This window comes from Liolophura sinensis, chromosome 6, assembly GCF_032854445.1.
Source record: "Liolophura sinensis isolate JHLJ2023 chromosome 6, CUHK_Ljap_v2, whole genome shotgun sequence".
Lineage (NCBI taxonomy): Eukaryota > Metazoa > Mollusca > Polyplacophora > Chitonida > Chitonidae > Liolophura > Liolophura sinensis.
Window position 1 is genome coordinate 5,204,266 of NC_088300.1, and position 20,187 is coordinate 5,224,452.

At 37.8% G+C, this 20,187-nt stretch overlaps 2 protein-coding genes across 2 annotated transcripts; one reads left to right on the forward strand and one right to left on the reverse strand.

The window, feature by feature from the left end:
• Positions 1–967: 967 nt before the first annotated feature.
• On the reverse strand, positions 968–10,057 carry LOC135467921 (saccharopine dehydrogenase-like oxidoreductase). The gene is made up of 12 exons (XM_064745850.1): positions 9,646–10,057; positions 8,889–8,995; positions 8,642–8,722; positions 7,832–7,961; positions 7,525–7,574; positions 7,180–7,307; positions 5,820–5,937; positions 5,350–5,469; positions 4,539–4,595; positions 4,116–4,224; positions 2,651–2,732; positions 968–1,722 (listed from the first exon to the last, which is right to left on the reverse strand). The coding sequence occupies exons 1-12, from the start codon at positions 10,028–10,030 to the stop codon at positions 1,623–1,625; spliced, it is 1,467 nt and encodes a 488-aa protein (XP_064601920.1). The 5' UTR covers positions 10,031–10,057; the 3' UTR covers positions 968–1,622.
• Positions 10,058–10,189: 132 nt separating this feature from the next.
• Positions 10,190–19,862, forward strand: LOC135468807 (DNA-directed RNA polymerase II subunit RPB9-like). The gene is made up of 5 exons (XM_064747237.1): positions 10,190–10,307; positions 16,060–16,114; positions 16,976–17,049; positions 17,585–17,711; positions 18,806–19,862. The coding sequence occupies exons 1-5, from the start codon at positions 10,240–10,242 to the stop codon at positions 18,866–18,868; spliced, it is 387 nt and encodes a 128-aa protein (XP_064603307.1). The 5' UTR covers positions 10,190–10,239; the 3' UTR covers positions 18,869–19,862.
• Positions 19,863–20,187: the final 325 nt, after the last annotated feature.

Consider the following 20,187-nt stretch of genomic DNA (forward strand, 5'->3'; position numbering starts at 1 on the left):
CACACTTAGCTAACCAAGACCTTTATTACATTGACAAACCTCCGTTGTAGAGATATAAAGTGCATTAAGCCCAGGCCGGTTACTAAGCACTAAAGTACGCACAGCACACTTCATGAAATTGACCCCAGCTCTGGCTGGTTTGGATGAGTCTTACCAGCAATGAGTCATGTCAAGGGTCTTTCTGGCAATGGTGTTCTGGTTTTCCCCAAGACTTCCTAAATTTGTTCTTCTCATAAAGCTGACCTGTGCCTTAATGAAGGCGACATTCTTAGTGTGCCATACAGCATCAATCATACACCCAGGCTGTGCAGAATTTATGATTGCATGTGTCAAGAGTATGTTGTTATTATCAAGTCACCGTGACAGCCCATTACTAAGAAGACTGTTAATCTCACATGATACACTTGTTTCTAGCTCGACCCCATGCTTGGAATAATGTATTCACTCTGAGTGAGAAAGGCCATCATGAATACTGGCATGAGATAAAAGTAAACTGTGACTGTCAAACTGACCACAACATACACTCAAGAAAAGAAAAACAAACAGCTGATTTACATTGCAGGAATTGTCTTGGGTTGATGGTAATGCTCGAATCCAAAGTTCAGGATATATACAGGTAGTTGAACATCTAATCAGCAATATGTCACCCTGTCCCTGTGGATAAATCTTGCCACTAATCACCACACTGCTGTAGTTTTTATGATGACCAATGAGTCAAGATTATATTGAGTTACAAATGTATGTTTAATTTAATGACTAGACAGTAAAAATACCATTACTGCATTACGAGCAACGGACAGGACAATCCAATAATAAAAACATTTGTTTTCTTTGTATATTATATTTATTCCATGCAGATCAGAAAGATATAATAAAAAAGAATTAAAAAATTTCTTTGTCAATAGTAGACACTTCCTATTTCACACTAAACTGTCCATAACAAGACTGATGAGATACAAATGTGAATGTTTTTCCAGTATATTTATTCTTTCAGTATGCTAACAGAGATTGTACATGGAAAATAAAAAATAAAACACCTGATGTTCTTTAATTATGAATATGTGTTAGACTGTTTTCAGTTCCTACTTCAAGAAACTTTTTAGACATTTTAAAAATGTGCTTAATTTTAACAATACCCCATTCTCCCCTACACTAGTGTCCATCTGTTTTCCTTGCTTGACGTATTTCATATTTTGAAATGCTTGTTCTTCTACCACTTATAGCACTTGTTCTTATAACCACTTATGCAAAGCTTAATAGTGCTTTCGAAAAATTTTATTCTGACCGTATGGTTGAAACATGAGTGAAGATAAAAGTGATGAAGTATGTTCAGTGATACTACAGTACTAAGCTAAAAGAAATTAAATTACGGTACACAAAACTGATCACAAATTGTTAGCTCTGTGTTAACGTACCTGTCTATCCATATATTTATCTGGCATTAGCAACCATGATGTTTAATATGTTTATAATATTATAAACATATGTACATGGCAAGTAAAGTTCATGTAACAAATATCACTGTATACTGTGAAAATTTCATTCATGATAAATACTCATGATAATTATTGCAAAATATTGTGCTGCCTTAGGAGAAGTTTAAAGTCCAATAGGTCTGTCTTCTAGTCAGTTTCCAGGACAGAGAATTTGACATTGTGTGAGTTCAGTCTCTGGATTAAGCTGGTGTCACAGAAGGCTGCTCCAGGAGGGTACACCCCTCCTCTGAAAATGTAAACAAAAATTCTTTCAAATAATAGCAATGTTATAATATTTCTTAAAATTTTTCAGAATTGTTGAGTGATTGATCAATTTCACTTCAATCTGAGCCTCACACCAAGCCAGAAAATCAGCAGTAGGAAAATATGTTGCACCACATAGTATTATGATTGTTTGGTACAGGTCAAAACTGTCATTTTTTAACTTTTTATTAATCAACTGTAAGATTTGCCATTAAGTCCCACATGAACTTCAAAGTTATACGATTTCCCTCAGAAGACAGTTGTCAGGTCAGAGGGTATTGAGCGGAGTCATCCAGTATCCTGTCAAGCCTCCATAAAAACAAAGCCAATTATGTAGGTTGGGGCTTGATGAGTGGAGAAAACCAGGCAGAAGTCTGAGTAACCACTGTAACTTATCAGGTATTCTGTCAACCCTAAAACAAGGACAAGGCCAAGCATTTAACCTGGGGATTGATGAGTGGAGGTAACGAGGCAGAGGTCAGAGTAACCACTGTAACTCATCCGGTATCCTGTCAAGCCGCCATAAGAACAAAGCCAAGTATGTAAGTTGGGGATTGATGAGTGGAGGAAACCAGGCAAAGGTCAGAGTAACCAGTGTAACTCATCCTGTCAAGCCTCGATAAGAACAAAGCAAAGTGTGTAGGTTGGGGATTGCTGAGTGGAGGAAACCAGGCAGAACTCTGGGCAGAAAAGTGTAACTCGTCAGGTATTCTTGTCAGACTAAACCACTGTATCTGGTGACGCATTACATGCAATGTTCAAGCGACACTGAACCTTTGGAAGACAAACACATTCATGTCATCAGGTAAGAGCTTACAGACTAACACTAGGCCTTATAGCACTGAATCAACATTTGCTGTGGAGGGCTGCAAATCTTGCACTTTTTGGGCTCCACAAAACTAGTCACTTACTCCTGAGGAAGTTTGTCTCTTTCTTTTAAGAGCACGACTGCTGCCTGAACCAAGCAGATGGGGGTTGTCACATATCCCATGTCTGGAATGACACATATTGGAGGTGGTGGTGATTTACAGTATTGGAAAAACAAATACTGTCCACTACGATTATTGGTAAGAGAAACATATTCTGGGCAAGACAGATATAACATTTATTTGCTAAAAGGATAAAGAAAAAAAAAGCATAATAAAAACACAATCTGTGCAATCACACAGGTCATTATCACTCCTGACAAACACACCTCTTCTCACCTGGGCAAGTCACACATGATATGATCATTCTTGGCAACACTGTTGCTTTCACCTGGACTGGTCACAAAGGTTGCAACCACTCCTGATAAACACTACGGTTCTCGCCTGTGCCAGTCACACAGGTTGCAACCACTCCTGACAAACACTGCTGTTCTCACTTGGGCCAGTCATACAAGTTACAATCACTCCTGACAAACACTCCTGTTCTCACCTGGTCCAGTCACACATGTTATAAGGGCTCCTGATAAACACTGCTGTTCTCACCTGTGCCAGTCACACAGGTTGCAACCACTCCTGACAAACACTGCTGTTCTCACTTGGGCCAGTCATACAAGTTACAATCACTCCTGACAAACACTGCTGTTCTCACCTGGGCCAGTCACACATGTTATAATGGCTCCTGATAAACACTGCTGTTCTCACCTGTGCCAGTCACACAGGTTGCAACCACTCCTGACAAACACTGCTGTTCTCACTTGGGCCAGTCACACATGTTATAAGGGCTCCTGATAAACACTGCTGTTCTCACCTGTGTGCCAGTCACACAGGTTGCAACCACTCCTGACAAACACTGCTGTTCTCACTTGGGCCAGTCATACAAGTTACAATCACTACTGACAAACACTGCTGTTCTCACCTGGGCCAGTCACACATGTTATAAGGGCTCCTGATAAACACTGCTGTTCTCACCTGTGCCAGTCACACAGTTTGTAATCATTCCTGACAAACAGTGATGTTCTTACCTGGACCAGTAACACGTATTATAATCACTCCTGACAAACACTGCTGTTCTCACCTGTGTGCCAGTCACACAGTTTGTAATCATTCCTGACAAACAGTGATGTTCTTACCTGGACCAGTAACACGTATTATAATCACTCCTGACAAACACTGCTGTTCTCACCTGTGTGCCAGTCACACAGTTTGTAATCATTCCTGACAAACAGTGATGTTCTTACCTGGACCAGTAACACGTATTATAATCACTCCTGACAAACACTGCTGTTCTCACCTGGGCCAGTCAGGTGTGTTATAAGGGCTCCTGATAAACACAGCTGTTCCTGCCTGGTAAAGTTACACAAGTTATAATCACTCCTGGCAAACACTGCTGTTCTCACCTGGGTCAGTCACACATGTTATAATCACTATTGGCAAACACTACTGTTCTCACCTGGGCCAGTCACGCATGTTACAATTTTTTTATCTGGCTTGAGAACGTGCCGATGATTACCACTGTAACCATATCCTTCAAAGGTCATCACAAATGAAGTGCCATTGATCTAAAAAAAGAACACACTGGCATCTGACAATGTTATCCTTCTACATCCTTCAACACAAACGTTCCAATTATTAGTCCTTGTGAAGTTTTTTTTCTTCTGTTTTACATTGCTTGCAACATAGAATAATTCAATATATTTTAAATTTTAAATGGATTGCCATGTGACATCGACACAAGTACAAGCATCTTTTACTCTTAGTCATATCTGTCCCATCAGTAAGGTACATGTACATGCATGACTTTTAAACCAATCTTATCAACCACAGCCAGTGGCCAACTGGTAAAAAGTATTTGATTGTTAAGTGAGATATTTACCTGTTCTTTGGTTGGTCCTTGGTTAGAAAAAAATCCAGCGGTGAAAAACCTTGGAAACTGAAAATACCAGTACAATAAAAACATATTACTAGGACTGATGCTTTCATAAATATGAACCTCTATATCAATCCCGCGAAGCTTTTAACTGTGTTCATGTTCTTACCTCACCAGCATCTTCCATACATTTGGTTTCTACTGTGTGCTTAATCAATATGAATAAAAATTCCATTTAAGACAACATAGTTATAAATTGATAAACATCTAATGAGCCTGTTTCCTTAAAAAACAGACAAGATCAGACCAACTGTATGCAGGCATCAATAAAGTATCCCACGTTTAGTTTAGACAGCAGAACTTTTTAAGTTTGTGATGTTGTGTAATCAGATATCAAATTTCAATGTAAGGAAAATCGCACACATTAAGAAATCAAAAAGTGCCACCATATCAATTTTATCCATTCAGGCTCAAGATATCTCTATAAACCGAGAAGGCAGTTGAATATGCTTACATCAGCCAAGAGTTGGTTTGTCTTTTAACCGTTTGTGTTGGGTATGAATGACACAATATCATGTTTCTTAATGCTCTAACACTGCAAACACCATGTCTTTACAAGAATTCCAAATTTTAAAGTTTACTACTCTGATAGAGTTACTAAGCAAGTCAAAAAAATTTCTGTTGCCATTTAGGTCTGTTTCCTGCCATCTATCTAAATAACTCCGATATAAACGTATACTATTTTTCGTCTTATTCATAATTGATTTCCCCAGTCACAAGTCACAAATGATGAAGTGAGGAGGCTATCATCTCTTACCGCACACAAGAGTTTGCGACCCCAAGAGAAGAGTCCAAACATGCCCCAGACCAAACCAAACCCCAACATCGCCATGATCCACAAGAGGTTTGGCCGACACAGATAGGCACGAAACTCAACCTACAAGTACATGATGATGTACACCGGTGTTACTTAATTAGAAGTAAGTTTCTAGTTCTAGTTACAAGTAAGTTAACAGTACAATCCTTGATTTAGCACGTATCAAACTGCTGTACATTGGAAATCATAAAACTAGTTGTATTTTGAAATCCTTTGCTAGCAAGTATACACTTATTTCATGGTTATATAAGATTAAAACATCATACAACAATATTAAGACACATTTTTGTGCAAAAAATGTAATGCATTACACACTGGCTGTAATGATGTGATTTTTGACTAAAAACGTTACTGTTGACAGGTATAAGATATGGAAACACCTCCACATCTCCAGTTACAATAGAACTTACTGGCCTCTTCTTTGTTTTCTGATAAAAGTAGCTCTGTGACCTTTCCACGCAAGAGCCATCAGCATTGATGAGCGGAAGACAACAGGAATTCATAGATTTCTGATAAAACACAGGCAACCTAAATAGGAAAGATTTATCTGCATGATTACCTACTTCACACTTTAGATTACTTTATGTTGACAAAGGCTGTTAGATAAAAGGCAGAAGAAAAAAGTGAAGAAAGCAACCTGCCTATGTACTTATTTAGTTATCTGATTTGTTGTTTGAGGCCAGAGGCAAGAATTTTTAACTCATGCTATGGCAGTTAGTTTAAGGGTGGCGCAATCCACTTTGTGTTTGGCAAGTAACTGACAAACTGTCCCATGGAAAAGGTTTATTGTCACCAAAGCCTCACACACAGGGGGAATTTAACAGATCGCATGATTATCTCATTATCATCATAATATACTTCACAACAAGTAAAAAAACCTTCTGTTTCTGTTTATTCTTCAAAAAAAAAAGAAGATTTGTGGCATATGCACTTCAAAAATGCAGCAAAAAAAAAAAAAAAAAAAAACTGCTAATGTTTACGAAATAATTCCTAATTACAAATCAGGGGCACTTATGTATCTCTTTGGGCAGTGCAACAGCCCATTGTCCCAGCGTAACTTTTGCAAGAGAATATTGTGTTACACTGCGAAGTTTATATTAAAAATATAACAAATTACTCTCACCAGTGGTATTTCTCAAATAAAATGCAAATAACTCATTATAAAAATACCTAAGTGAATTAATAAATCCATTTTATTTATTTATTTATTTATTAATTTATTTAATTGGTGTTTTCGCTGTACTCAAGAATATTTCACTTATACGAAGGTGGCCAGCATTATGGTGGGTGAAAACCGAGCAGAGCCCGGGGGAAACCCACGTCCATCTGCAGGTTGCTGACAGACCTTCGCATGTATGTCCAGAGAGGAAGCCAGCATGAGCTGGGATTGAACTCACAGCGACCGCATTGGTGAGAGACTCCTGGGTCATTACGCTATGATAGCGCACTAACAAACTGAACCACAGAAGCCCCTGAAATCTGTTTTAACCTTACACCTTGGTAATTATTTCTTGTTGTTATTTAAATCATAATGTGTCTTTGTCAGTGAGAGTGCATTCCTTTTCAATGTCTCGAATTTGAGTTAACTTATGGCCTGGCAGCTTACAAGGAGATAAAAAAACTGATAAACTACCAGATGTGGCACGTGTGCATTTTAAGAATGCTCTAAATGATTAACATAAGGATGTATCTTGTACTGCACGCCAAATGGAATAAGGGGAGATAATCCTTTAGGTTTCACTACCATTATTCTGTGAGTTAATGGTGTACCTGTTGCGTTGATATTGGCCCTTTGGTAAATCTTTTGGGAGAAGCTGAGACCTGACATGTCTTCTGTCCAACACACGAACCAAGTCCACCAAAAAGGATTCCATAGATGCTGCATGGACAGTTATTCCCTGCAATGAAAAACTTCTGTAACATTCTTGCTTGTCTTAACTGTAATTTTTCTTTACAGTTGAGAATAGTAACAAAACATGTCATGTCTGTCAGACTGTAATGTAATAGTTGAACGCTTTGCATATGTAATGATCCAGAAAAACCACCAGCTCTAACTGAGCACATTTCCTTTACAGTTATTATTGACAGGTTGGTTTAGAAAATGGGTATACTTACAGCTCCTTGGTGGTGAAACTTGATGAAGTTGTCAACTGACACAAGCTCACCTAATACAAGAAATGAAAAACAAATAAAATAATAACTTCATGAAAAAGCAATTCTTGGAGGTTTAATAAAGCTGTATTAACAAAGGTTTCCACACATAATATAAAAAAATTCAACTGCACTTGTAAAGTGTATGAAAACATTCACTGACCTACAATGACTTGCGTTTTATTCCTCTTTGCATATAATACCTTTAGGTATCACTGTAATTTGTGTATGGACTAACTCACATGACCTAAGTACTAAACTTACTGCACACCTTTGAACTGCTTTTCTGTGTAAAGAACTCCCATCTCAGCAGGAATACTGTCAAATCCACATCCTCCAACAATGTAAACTCCAGATCCTCTTGCATATTGGTCATAAAGTAACTGTGATTTTTCCAAGAACTAAAAAAAGTGGTGGTATTATGTATAAGATTAAATGCATGTATTATTACTAATATCATCACAAATGAAATCTTTAGTCAAAACTGGTGAATAAATCTCTGGGTATTAAGACTGTGTTTATATTCATTTATTTCATTGGAGTTTAATGCTTCACACAATACTTCACATATATTTCAGCTATCAGGTTTATATGCAGAGGAAACCAAGTGCTGCCTCATTAAAGATACCTAACAAACATCTTGATTTTCAAAAGCACAGATAAACCAGCAGGAGCTGGATTCATTGTATTTATTTTATTTGACTGCTGTTTCATGCTGTACTCAAGAATATTTCACTGATTTGATGGCGGCCAGCATTATGGCGGGATGAAACCAGGCAGAGCCCGAGAGAAACCCACGACCATCCGCAGGTTGTTGGCAGATCTTCCTCTGTATGGCCAAACAGGAAGCCAGTCTGAACTGGACTTGAACTCATAGCGACTGCATTGGTGAGAGGCTCCTAGGTCATTGCACAAAGTTGTCATACTAACCACAGAGGCCCCAGCTGGGTTCAAGGTGGTTAATTCATTTGTCAAGGTTGAATGTCTGCATGGACAAGTAACTATTTAAATGAAACAGTGAAGGCCCTGCGATGATTATAACCTTATAACTTGAGAAATAATTTAATACTCAGGAACATACAAAACTCTCCCCACAGACATCCACTTGATCTGTTTTCTCTGTGATACAGGCCTTTATGACAGCATCACCATAGTAATTATACTATAAAAATAAAAACAAACACAAGGCATGTAAATGCAGATAATTCAAAATGAATAAGTTACTAAATCATTGTTAAAAGGGGTAATGAAGAATAGACATGAATTAGGTCATACAATACAGTTCTTCAGACAATTGTTACGTGTTGAGAATAAAGCTGAATACTTACTGGGCCAACACAATTGATCAAAACTTTGGCTTTCTGGCACATTTCTTTCAGTGACGTTACACTGAAGACATCAGCTTTGATGATTGCTGTATTGTCTAAATCTCTCCCTACAAACAAAAGAATCTGAGTACATGTACAATGTACTCTCAAAAAGGTATGGCTACAAATGCATACTTCATTGGGCACATTATTAGAATAGTATAAAATGCATCAGGAGGCACATGCAGATTACTTAATGTTATTCCAACTTAAAGGACATAGCTATAATGGTACAAATACAACTGAAGTTTTTTAATGGCTGAAAGGAACTCCAACAACAGAGGTCTTCATACTTCAGCTCCCAGCTTTAAATCACACTATCACCCAGCTTAAGCGAATCTCACTTGGTTGCTTGTTTCCACCCGCACTTTATGTTAAAAAATGTAGCAGACAATGATACTGAATATTGTTCCACCACATGCACAAATGTTTCAAAATATATATATATTCTGACAGGAAACAAGAAATCAAGTGTAATTGCCCTTTTCATTATGGTGCCCTTAGCCACAACTGCTCCACAGACATCATTGTCACAAATGACACCCTGCTCAAAGCTGAAAGTTCGTTCACGAAAGCGAGTGAGAGGTATTTCCTTTCTACTGAGGGGTAGCTGCAATGTGGGGAAAATATGATGACAGGCTTTGCAAACGATGTACGTTAGTTCAGTAGCCATTGGAGCAGTTACGGGTATCTGGGCTTTACAACCTCGTAATCTAACCTATACGTTTTCCAGTCTTTTCCAACATGTTTTGAAGTTTGTGCATTTTTCTACCAGCAACAGCCCATGATAAGTTTTCTTCGTCTGCTACGCGGGCTAGTTCCTCAACTACAAAATGTCCTGTAAACCCCGTTGCACCAAACACAACAATATCCCACTCTTTAAAATTTGCTTCCATTCCAAAGCCTGTTTGAAAACCGAACTGATCTCGTTTAACTCCCAGAAACTGACGTTCACATTGTAAATTTGCAGCAGGCTCTTGCAACCCAGGATACGTTAGACGCGAGTATCGCGCTGTAGACAGCACCAACGAGACAGTCCACTTAAGTAGTAGGTTACCTCCCTTCCAGACATCAGATTTAGATGCAACGCAACATATCAGCATGTTGTTTCTTGATACTTCAGCTTTTGATACAATTGTCCCTTCACAATTTTACCGGTGCAATGAACTATTTTATAAAATATGTATATTCTATCTTCAAGGTACAGCTCCCCCATCCAGCGTGCATGGAAATAGCCTGTCCGTAAACCGGAACCAGTTTTTGTTCAACTTCCGGTGGTGAAAGCCTACGAACACATTTATCTGAAAAAGAAATGGACATCTATGAGCCTCATGCGAGTGAAGGCCCTGGCTTTGTGGGAATCAAATTTTGTAAAGAATGGTCAGTATCGCTGCTAATTTTTTATTTGGAAGAAAGTACCCGATTTTTTTTCCATTTCTGAGGACTAAAATGCGGGAGTTTTATTAAGAGTAGACAACAACAACGTCACCATAACCATCTCAGTTCTCCTCACAACATTGACATCGGTAATAATTACAATGTTTCTTTTGTTTTGTCTTCCTGATAACGTTATAAGTTCGTGTCCCCAACGCCCTGATAGTGAACATTGTACATACATTTATTTTATCTATATATACACTTATCTACTAGGAATAACAGGACAAAAAGTAACATGAAAACTGCGCAGTTTGTTAGTCAAAAGTCTAATCCGTTTCTGTGCCCAATGGCCCAAGTCATTTAGTAATCAAGATGTTTATGGTGTGTCATGTAGAAATAACAAATGACTATAAAGAAGTTGAGCTACCTACATGACATTGTCAGAATAAATCAAGAAATATTGGATAGAGTAAAACTGAGAGGTTGCATTACGTGTAACTTTCTATGCGACTACCGACGTCAGTAAACTGAGTCAGCCCTTTAAGAGTCCTGCGTGTTCTCGCCGATATTGACGAGATAGAGAGGAACTCTCACAAACTAATGTAGCTAAAAGTCGATATTTTTCAGTACTTACTACATTGAAAGGACAAGATTGTATGTGGGTAAAACATATTGCAATTGAATGCAAGATAGTCAAGCTTTCTAAAAAGTCTCATGCTTTATTATGTCAATGAGATTTCATCAAATAACATGTAGAATGAAATGACATTGCTGTACAAATGGCAAGTGTGAATCGAAGCAGCCATCTTGAGAACTTTATCCAGTCAAACACATTGCTATAAGGTTGTGAGGCATCAACTGTGATGTAGCCTTTAGCCGTTCACTCCATGAAGTGACATATGATAACAGAGAACTACTGCATAAGACATCCTTTTTGGATCGTTTACAACGGTTTATTTATGTGTGGCCGCAGGTCCATTTCACAAAGTGTTGTAGGACTTGTCTATCATTTACAGACCACTGCAGACGTAAAGATTATTCAAAGACGGTATTAAAATTAATGTGAGACAGCAGCATATCATCTCGGCCCAAACCTCATTCATCTGCCTAGTAGACCTTAGGCCTACTTAGACACGCTGTTCAAATTATACAAATACATTTTTGTCCTTCATGTTAGCGTTTAGTCCTTCATGTTAGCGTTTAGTCCACATAGAGTTGCTAAATAACAAATATCTTGCCAAAGGTTTATGGGAATGAGAAGATGGCATCTCATCAAACAATGCTTAAAATTAATTAAATTATGTGATATAATATTTTTTCCCTGAATTTATTAAAACTGAAGAATTTAAATTTTGCCCTTTGTCTTTCTGGGGTGTAAGGGATGTTTTTCTCTGTTTTCTTTCATAAAATACAGTGAAATGATTGAAACGCTTTGTTTAAGCCGAGGTGCTTTCTTTGACGTCCGCGGTAACTAGGTCAGCACTGCTCTTATCTTAGAAGCCAACACTACAAAATTGAAGCATATAATCTAGCGACAGTCGCATGCCTAGATTAGCCTCAGTTGGGGTGCTTACATTAATTTACATTCCTGTCATGAATTCAGTTATACAACAATCCTAATGTATTTTTGCAAACATTTAATGGGGGTCAAAATCACTAGCACAACCCATCCGGAGGCTACGACCTGAACCAGGAATATCCTAGCCGTGCATCTGCAGGCTACTCGTTAATTGTATGTATGTTATTGTAGGCCTGCTGTATGAACAGTTCAAGCAGTGAAAGAAATATCTTTTCAGTATGTCTAATTTCAGAGGAAGCTATTTGTCACTTCATCCTTCATTGCCAAAGTCCACAGTGTTAAACTGCCATTGGCTACTGCTTAGACTATAATAAAGGAAATACCTTCGAAGTTATAGAGCTAGAATAAAGATGATGTCACCTTGCTGCCGTTAATGGAGACGCGCTGAAGCTGTGACAAGGCGAAGTTGCACTAAATTTTCACTGGGTTGAAAAAATTTTTAAAAAATATTTAATGCCAGTTTAAGATACTTTGAATGGTAGTCTTTCAGTGGATGTAAACACTATTCAGGTGCTGTCTTTTACTTGAATGTACATCTGTCAACAGCACTGGTAGCGGCTTTCGTAAAAATCACCTCTGTTAGCTGTATTAGTCCGGAAAGCCCCCACCCTGTCTCATACAAAACTGAGTGATCTTGCGAGACTCCTGAAATGCCAACTCGGCTGATTCATTCATGCTTCCCTGAATGATTTATTTCTTTATTTGATTGGTGTTTTATGCCATATTCAAGAACATTTCACTTTTATAACAGTGGTCACCATTGTGGTGGGAGGAAACTGGACAGAGCCTGAGGGTCACTGAATGGGGCAGGCCAGATATGGAAAAGACCATTTTCAGATGTAGTCAATATGACAAAAGCGTGTGACACATGTACATGCAAATTGAACTCTTACCATGTCATGCTGGCACTCGCCATTGTTGCAAATTTGTTTGGCAACAAATTTATTTACTTAAGAAAATTTACAAACGTTATACAAAAACTACCTGGCAAAATCTTCCTAGTACTTTTCAAGCATGAGATTTTTCTTGAGTTTCAGCGTGTTTTCACTAATTTTCTGATGAAAACAATCCATATACTTTCTTTTCAAACGGCCTCATCTCTGTGAAACAACACAGTCCTGTGGCGATTTTACTTGACAGAAATCTACAAAGGGGGCTCAGCATTCTTGCAAGGTGACTTCCATGAAATAATGCTTGAAAATCATTTTTGTTAAATAATGAACAAGAGTCATGGCATTTTTGGGATGCCTTCTATCGCCAAATCTAAAAAAAAGAAGAAAAAACATTGTCAAGGGAGATATATCTTAATAGTGTTAGATCTGTAAATAAAGTTACCTCCCTTGAAAAATGTAACCTTTCCACTTGAATAGTCTCTTTTTTTTTTTTTTTTTGGAAGTAAATTAAATGTTTCAGAATATGTATCGCTGCATAAATGTGTGTAGGTTTTGGTTTTCTCCTCTCCTACTGTCCTACCCCAATGTATCGATCATAATGCTACATTTAAATGGGCTAAATTTACAAATTTATTTTGTAACAAATTTTTCTTATAGAGGAAATTACATTTTACTTGGACCCTACAGCGATTGATTGAAAAAAAGACGGATTTAAAAAAAAAAAAAATGCTCTGCCAAGCATTGGTCCATTATTTTGAGAGCTATTATTGTAAATGTAGCATGGGATAAACTCCAGATATAGGTGGAAGAGATCAAACTGATTCTAGCAGCTATACCAAGGCAGATAAAAACAAATTACAGATGAGACCAACAAGTCATATAGATACTGCTCCCATTCAGTCAGTTGGTGATCACAAAGATAAGGCCGCTAAGAAAGCTTTGCTGAAGAAAAATAGTGTTTTTCTTACAAATTCTGATGAGTGGATAAAGTGGTGGGCTAAAAAAATACTGACCCAGAGGAAGCCCTGCCATGTTCATCTGTCTTAAACTCGTCTAAAGAAGTCATTCTGTCACGACAACTTGAGTAATCAAGTGGTATAAGCATCTGACTATGGACCCAACACGCTGTGTTTCCAAGGTAAAATCCAGAGCTTTTCACAACAAATGAAAAGACGACTTTCTGAAATGTGTATGCACTGGGAACAGTTGAGTGTAGAACACTCGTGGATGACTAGAGCGAAGAACGTCTTACTTCAATTATGGCTGTTTTTCATTTTTGTGTATGTAAATTTAATGTCTCCCCATTCATTTTGAGCCAATGAAAAATCAGTAAAGGTGAGTGAAATATTGAAACGAACACATAAACAGCACTCAAGGCTTCATGATTCCCCCAATATTCTTGGGTGAGGCATGAAACACCAATCAAATCAATGAAAATAAATCAATACACTAATGTTGTCCGCCAAATAATGTTATTACGGATACTCATAGTGATATCAGCTATCCATTTCAGGTAATTACGTACGCGTATGTGTCCTCACTAGTAAATCCACACAAGAATAAAACTGGTGGAAAGTGAATCAGTTGCAACTTGTTTCAATACAATCTTCTCACAGCGCATACAAGGGAGACAACCAAGTTACTGGTCTGGTTATACATGGCACATATACACTACTACCAATCAGAATATTTTGAACAGAAATCTTTTCCGAGCGAAATGTTGATTATGGGTTCGCACAGGGTCATTACTGATGAGATTGATCATGGAAAATTAGTCCATGCGTGTGAAAAGGTCAAACTTGTCTAGTGGTGGCAGTGTTACCTTCGTATACATGATTCCCCTCACTGCGAGGAATATGCATTCAAACACAGCGGTTGGAGTTGGGATTTATCCATTTCCACGAGTTTTACGCTTGTGTGGATTTACTAGTACATGGGAACACCTACTTGGAATTGATAGTCAAGACCACCATGAGTACAGGCAGACACATGTTGCGGACAGCATCAGTGTATTGAGGGAAACACAAAGGTTTTCAAGGTAAGCTTATGGAACAAGACAGGGCTGTGATATTATACGTAATCACATCCCTGCACATAAAATATACTGTCACAGCTCTGAAGAGCAAGAATAAAACTACACTCCACTTTCCAAGGAAATCATTTGTGTGTGTTTTGTTACTTGGGTTAAGGGACATGTAAGTTCTTTCTTTGCTGATGTGTCTTCTTACTGTGATGTGATAGCTGACCTGACATTGAGCTGGAATCTACTGCAAATCTCTGTTTATTATAAGTGAAATATTCTTGAGTACGGCGTAAAAAACCAATCAAATAAATAAATAAATTTCTGTTTATTAATAGTATTATACCCGTGCAGTCATCTTGTGTTAAGAATTGTCCTGTCATACTAACAATTGCTTGCTTATTTGAATTCAGATATGTCAGTTAAAACTTTGCTACCAGTCATTATATGGACAGTTTTTGGTGTTTGATCTGTGGCTCTGTGACCCTAATTCTTCAGCCTTTTCGCATATGAAAAAACAACTTTTAGTGCAATTTATGCATGTTTTTAATTTGATTTTGGAGGCAAATCTACATTGGTTGGATTGGCCAATTTCAGGGCTTCACAAAAAGTATCTTATTGGTCTACACAGAATAATGCACTCAGAATTTCCTTGAATAAACTTCCTGTAAACATGCAAAAAGGTTGAGGAATGACAGTATGTTTGAAAGTGTCTTATAGATGAGAGCCATGGGGAGGTTCAAATGCTGTAAGTTTGTCAGTAATGTTCCAACGTCTGAGGTTTTCCTGGGGCACTCTTGTTTCTTGCATTAAACAACAATCAAATTGATAAATAAATGATAAATAAATACAGATAAATGTGCTTTGATAGTCTTACCATATATCTAGGGCTGCCTGCCCCAACTGGAACATCATCTCAGATACCATTCATGGGTTGCCCTATGTGGATTGGCCAAGACCATTTTACATTATTGGTTTCACTACACAAGTCCTAAATGCTAAAATGCTAAGAGACCAGTATCATTAATCTCAACATATTTCAATGATTACAGAAGAGTAGAGTGAACAAAAACCTTTCGTCATGATGATAGGAAGTCAGTGTTCACTTTGTGTTTTTTTCTTGCCGTTTAAAGTACATCTAATGACCGCGGGGCATATGTCTAAAACAACGGTTATCCGGGGCTCTGGGCATAGATAGCCATTGGTTTATAAAACATTATTCAGTTAGATGAATTAATACTGTTGTACCTTGTCTATTTCTAGTAACAACATGTTGTACCCCAAGGAAGACAAAGAAACAAAAGTATTGCTGTATGCTGTAAGTATAAAAACCATTAAATGAAAAGACAACATTGGACAAAATGTATATATACCTAATTTCTCATCCTTTTCACATATGAAACAGAACTTTCAATGCAGTTAATGCACGTTTGATTTTGGACATGTACATTGGTTGGATTAGCCAGTTTCAAGACTTAACAAAAAGTATAATTTTATCAAACACAGGATAATGCCTTCAGAATATGCTTTAATAAACACCTTGCGAACATGCAAAAGGGTTGAATATTTACAGTATGTATCAATATAGTAACCCATATAAGGTGTACAATGCATGCGTTTTATTTTTAAAATGTTGCATAACCAAAACACATAGTTCTAATATAGCCAAATCCTGCACGTTGAGAGAATCAAAAGCGCCGCCATGTTATCAGTTTAAACAAATCAGCCTTGAGTTATTTGTATAACTTTCAGAATGCAACTGCTTTTGATGACGTCACTCAAACCCTGTTATGCATTTTAGCTATATGATTGTGGGGTACGACTGACGGGATGTCTTGTTTCTGGTTTCTCAAACATCGTGTACCCCATGACCTGCTAAGAAGTAAAAAGTTGATTTACCAAGCACATCAGAACAAAATTTCTGTGGCTTTTTAGGTGTGTCTGTTTGCACCCATTCTCTAAAACAACCAGTGATGTATTATTTGTTGCCTTTTCTTTTAAACTAGCATCATTTGCTCAGAATTTAGACATTATTGTCACATGTTCAGACATTCTTCACATGATCACTTATTATGTGTACTAGATATAAAACTACTGTAACACTTGCATTGGATAAGGATACAGACTTGTTCTGTTTGGCAGTGTCCGATAACCGTATTATTATTGAACTTACTTGTAGTGTCGGAACTGTGATTACCAGCAGGTGTCTGATAACCCTTGCATCTATGTCAACAAGATTCAGCACGAAGTCGAGTAAGTCAGTTCTCCTTTCAAATTACACCATGTCACATACTACCTCCCTGTACACGTATGTAAGACTTCATGTACATATCCTAAGCATGTAAGGTAATGCGAAGTCCTCTTAATGTGTAATATCACACTATAAACAGTATCTTTGGTAATAAAAATCAGATAATGGCACTGTTTGGGGCCGTAGGTGCGTGTATATTTGATGAAGACTGCTTGTCTTCCAGCGTATGGTGTGCAAGTTTGTACATAAATGGTGGGTTAGTTTGTCAGTAACTTGTTGGTAGTTCAAGCTGGGCGCTCTGGTTTCCACCCATAAACCTGATGGCATCGCATAGTAAGTAAAAGATTCTTGAGTATGGCATTAAACATCAATCAGTATACCCAAACTAATAATGTGTGCTGGTATTCTAATTAGTTTGTCATTGACGCCTCTGCCTCACTTGGGTTTAAGTGCCTACGTGGCAGTAATTTTGGATATATTGCAGTACAATGTACTGTCTCATCCCTGTATGAACATTGTGTCTTGTCTATGTTTCAGTGAAATCACTCAGATTATAGGTGATGTCATAGCTGATCCCACTTTACCTAGAACAGAAGATCATCCATGTCCAAAATGTTCTCACCGGGAAGCTGTGTTCTTTCAGTCCCACAGCACAAAGGCTGAGGTAAAACACTTATTCTGAAGTGCATTTAATGGATCAGTAACATAACACATGGTTTGTTCTTTTAAGAATATTGTCATCCAGTCAGAATTCCACGTGCAGTTCCATATGACAGGACTACTTCTACTTATAATTTGTCCATTATAGTGCAGGTTGTGTGAAAGTGGTTTATTGAGTTAAAATACTGTCTGTGTATTTACATTGGAGTCCAGGTATTATAAGTGTGGTTATAGAATTAGCATGTCAGAAAATTTCAGTTTCCTTCTTCTCAATGGAATTATATGGTCAGATTTATTGTCCATTAGTCAGCTGATGTATGCAGGAATGTTATTACCATTCGGAACAGCTGAATGCATGGGGAACTGTAATATGACTTGTGTAATCCATTTGGAGTGGCTGAATGCATGACTTGTGTAATCCATTCGGAACAGCTGAATGCATGGGGAACTGTAATATGACTTGTGTAATCCATTTGGAGTGGCTGAATGCATGACTTGTGTAATCCATTCGGAACAGCTGAATGCATGGGGAACTGTAATATGACTTGTGTAATCCATTTGGAATGGCTGAATGCATGGAGTCCTGTAATATGACTTGTGTAATCCATTTGGAACAGCTGAATGCATGGGGAACTGTAATATGACTTGTGTAATCCATTTGGAATGGCTGAATGCATGGAGTACTGTAATATGACTTGTGTAATCCATTTGGAACGGCTGAATGCATGGAGTCCTGTAATATGATTTGTGTAATCCATTTGGAACGGCTGAATGCATGGAGTACTGTAATATGACTTGTGTAATCCATTTGGAATGGCTGAATGCATGGATTACTGTAATATGACTTGTGAAATCCATTTGGAATGGCTGAATGCATGGACTACTGTAATATGACTTGTGTAATCCATTTGGAATGGCTGAATGCATGGACTACTGAAATATGACTTGTGTAATCCATTTGGAACAGCTGAATGCATGGACTACTTTAATATGACTTGTATACCCATAATTCACCAGTGTAGTACTGGCAGTGATTGGTATATGTAGTAGTTTGTTTGACAGTCTCATTTCTGATATTATATATCGTTCATATTTCAGGAGGGAATGAGACTGTATTATGTGTGCACCAACCAACAGTGTGTTCATAGGTGGACAGAGTGAAAGGGAAACCCTCTTTACATTGACTTGTCTAGTTTCTTCGTTTTCATGGAAGTGAAATCAGTAAAGGGACATTCCTTCTGCCATATTGTGAATTTCCACCAGGAAGACATTGGGTGTACTGAGTAGATACTGTACCTGATTGGAAGTTATATGTCTGTTCCATTTATTGTGGAAAACAACATGAGCTGATCTGGGCCTAGAACTGATGTAGATATCCTGAGTTGAAAGCTGTCATACATCATATATACCTTAACCTTTGATGTTCCATTATCATTTATTAGTTTCATTATATTTAAATTCTTAAGAATTTCATCTGACAGAGCCACACCATGCTAGGAGAAGCAGTAGTCACAAGTTCATCCATGAGATTTGTTGGAAATAAGCTGTATGGAATTGTATTTTCATTGTCTTAAGATAGTTGATGTTACTATAATGTCTGTTTACATAATCGTGCACATAGTTCTGATATGATCTGATATACTTTATCCGTATTTCTAAACAATCGTTCATGATGTACATGTAAGAAAACTTTACCATAAGAAACATTGAAGTAAAAAATGTGATATAAAAATGTTGTATTTGTTATTGTGTTGTCACAAATTTTGATGTAAGTGAGGCAGTCATATGTATTGTTGGAGGAGTCAGAACTTGTCCAGGTGGTTGAGAAAACCAGAGGAAAGCCCACAAATCCCGGTTTCAGTTTAACCACATTGGTCAAGGCTCTGGTCTGATTGTAGAACCAATCTGACCATTGTGTGTTGATAGTATAGTCGTTGAGATAAACTAGATATAAAGACCATAGTCAAGGCATCATGCGTAAGACTGATGATAACCCAACCCTTACTCCTGCTGTATTAATAAAATGCGTCTCTTGTAATCTGAAATGTCAGACCTTCCGGGGTCTAGGCGGCCCGTGGAGCTTTGCCCACAGTTCTCCACCACAAGTCCTGTGATGTTCTACCACCCCTAAACATTTGATTATCCTATCCGTTTTCTTACAGAAAAGCAAATCTACGGTCTTTGTGGACCTTCACCTGTTGTGCGGGATAGTCGATCCTATCTAGAAAATTAATAGTGACACTCTTGGGATTAAGGTCGGCAGAGGGGCTTGAGCAAGCCAAAAATCGACAGATCCTGAGGGAATATGTTGGCTTAGATCATATGTCTTCTTCCTCTGTGTATTTGTGCAACCCAAAGAACTCGATAAGTATTGTTACAATGTTGTTGCAGTTCTGTAGAAAATTAATCCATGAATAAATTTGTAAGGTAATGTTCCGATAGTTATGGCGACGTGTCTTAGATTGCCTACATATCAGGTC

Coding starts and splice junctions, on each gene's coding strand:
- LOC135467921 (XM_064745850.1), bottom strand. CDS start 10,030: ATGCTGATATGTTGCGTTGCATCTAAATCTGATGTCTGGAAGGGAGGT. Junction 8,723..8,888: donor TGATCAATTGTGTTGGCCCA/GTAAGTATTCAG, acceptor TTATTTTTATAG/TATAATTACTATGGTGATGC. Junction 5,938..7,179: donor GGCCAATATCAACGCAACAG/GTACACCATTAA, acceptor TTTCCTATTTAG/GTTGCCTGTGTTTTATCAGA.
- LOC135468807 (XM_064747237.1), top strand. CDS start 10,240: ATGGACATCTATGAGCCTCATGCGAGTGAAGGCCCTGGCTTTGTGGGA. Junction 10,308..16,059: donor ATCAAATTTTGTAAAGAATG/GTCAGTATCGCT, acceptor GTCTATTTCTAG/TAACAACATGTTGTACCCCA. Junction 16,115..16,975: donor CAAAAGTATTGCTGTATGCT/GTAAGTATAAAA, acceptor ACTTACTTGTAG/TGTCGGAACTGTGATTACCA.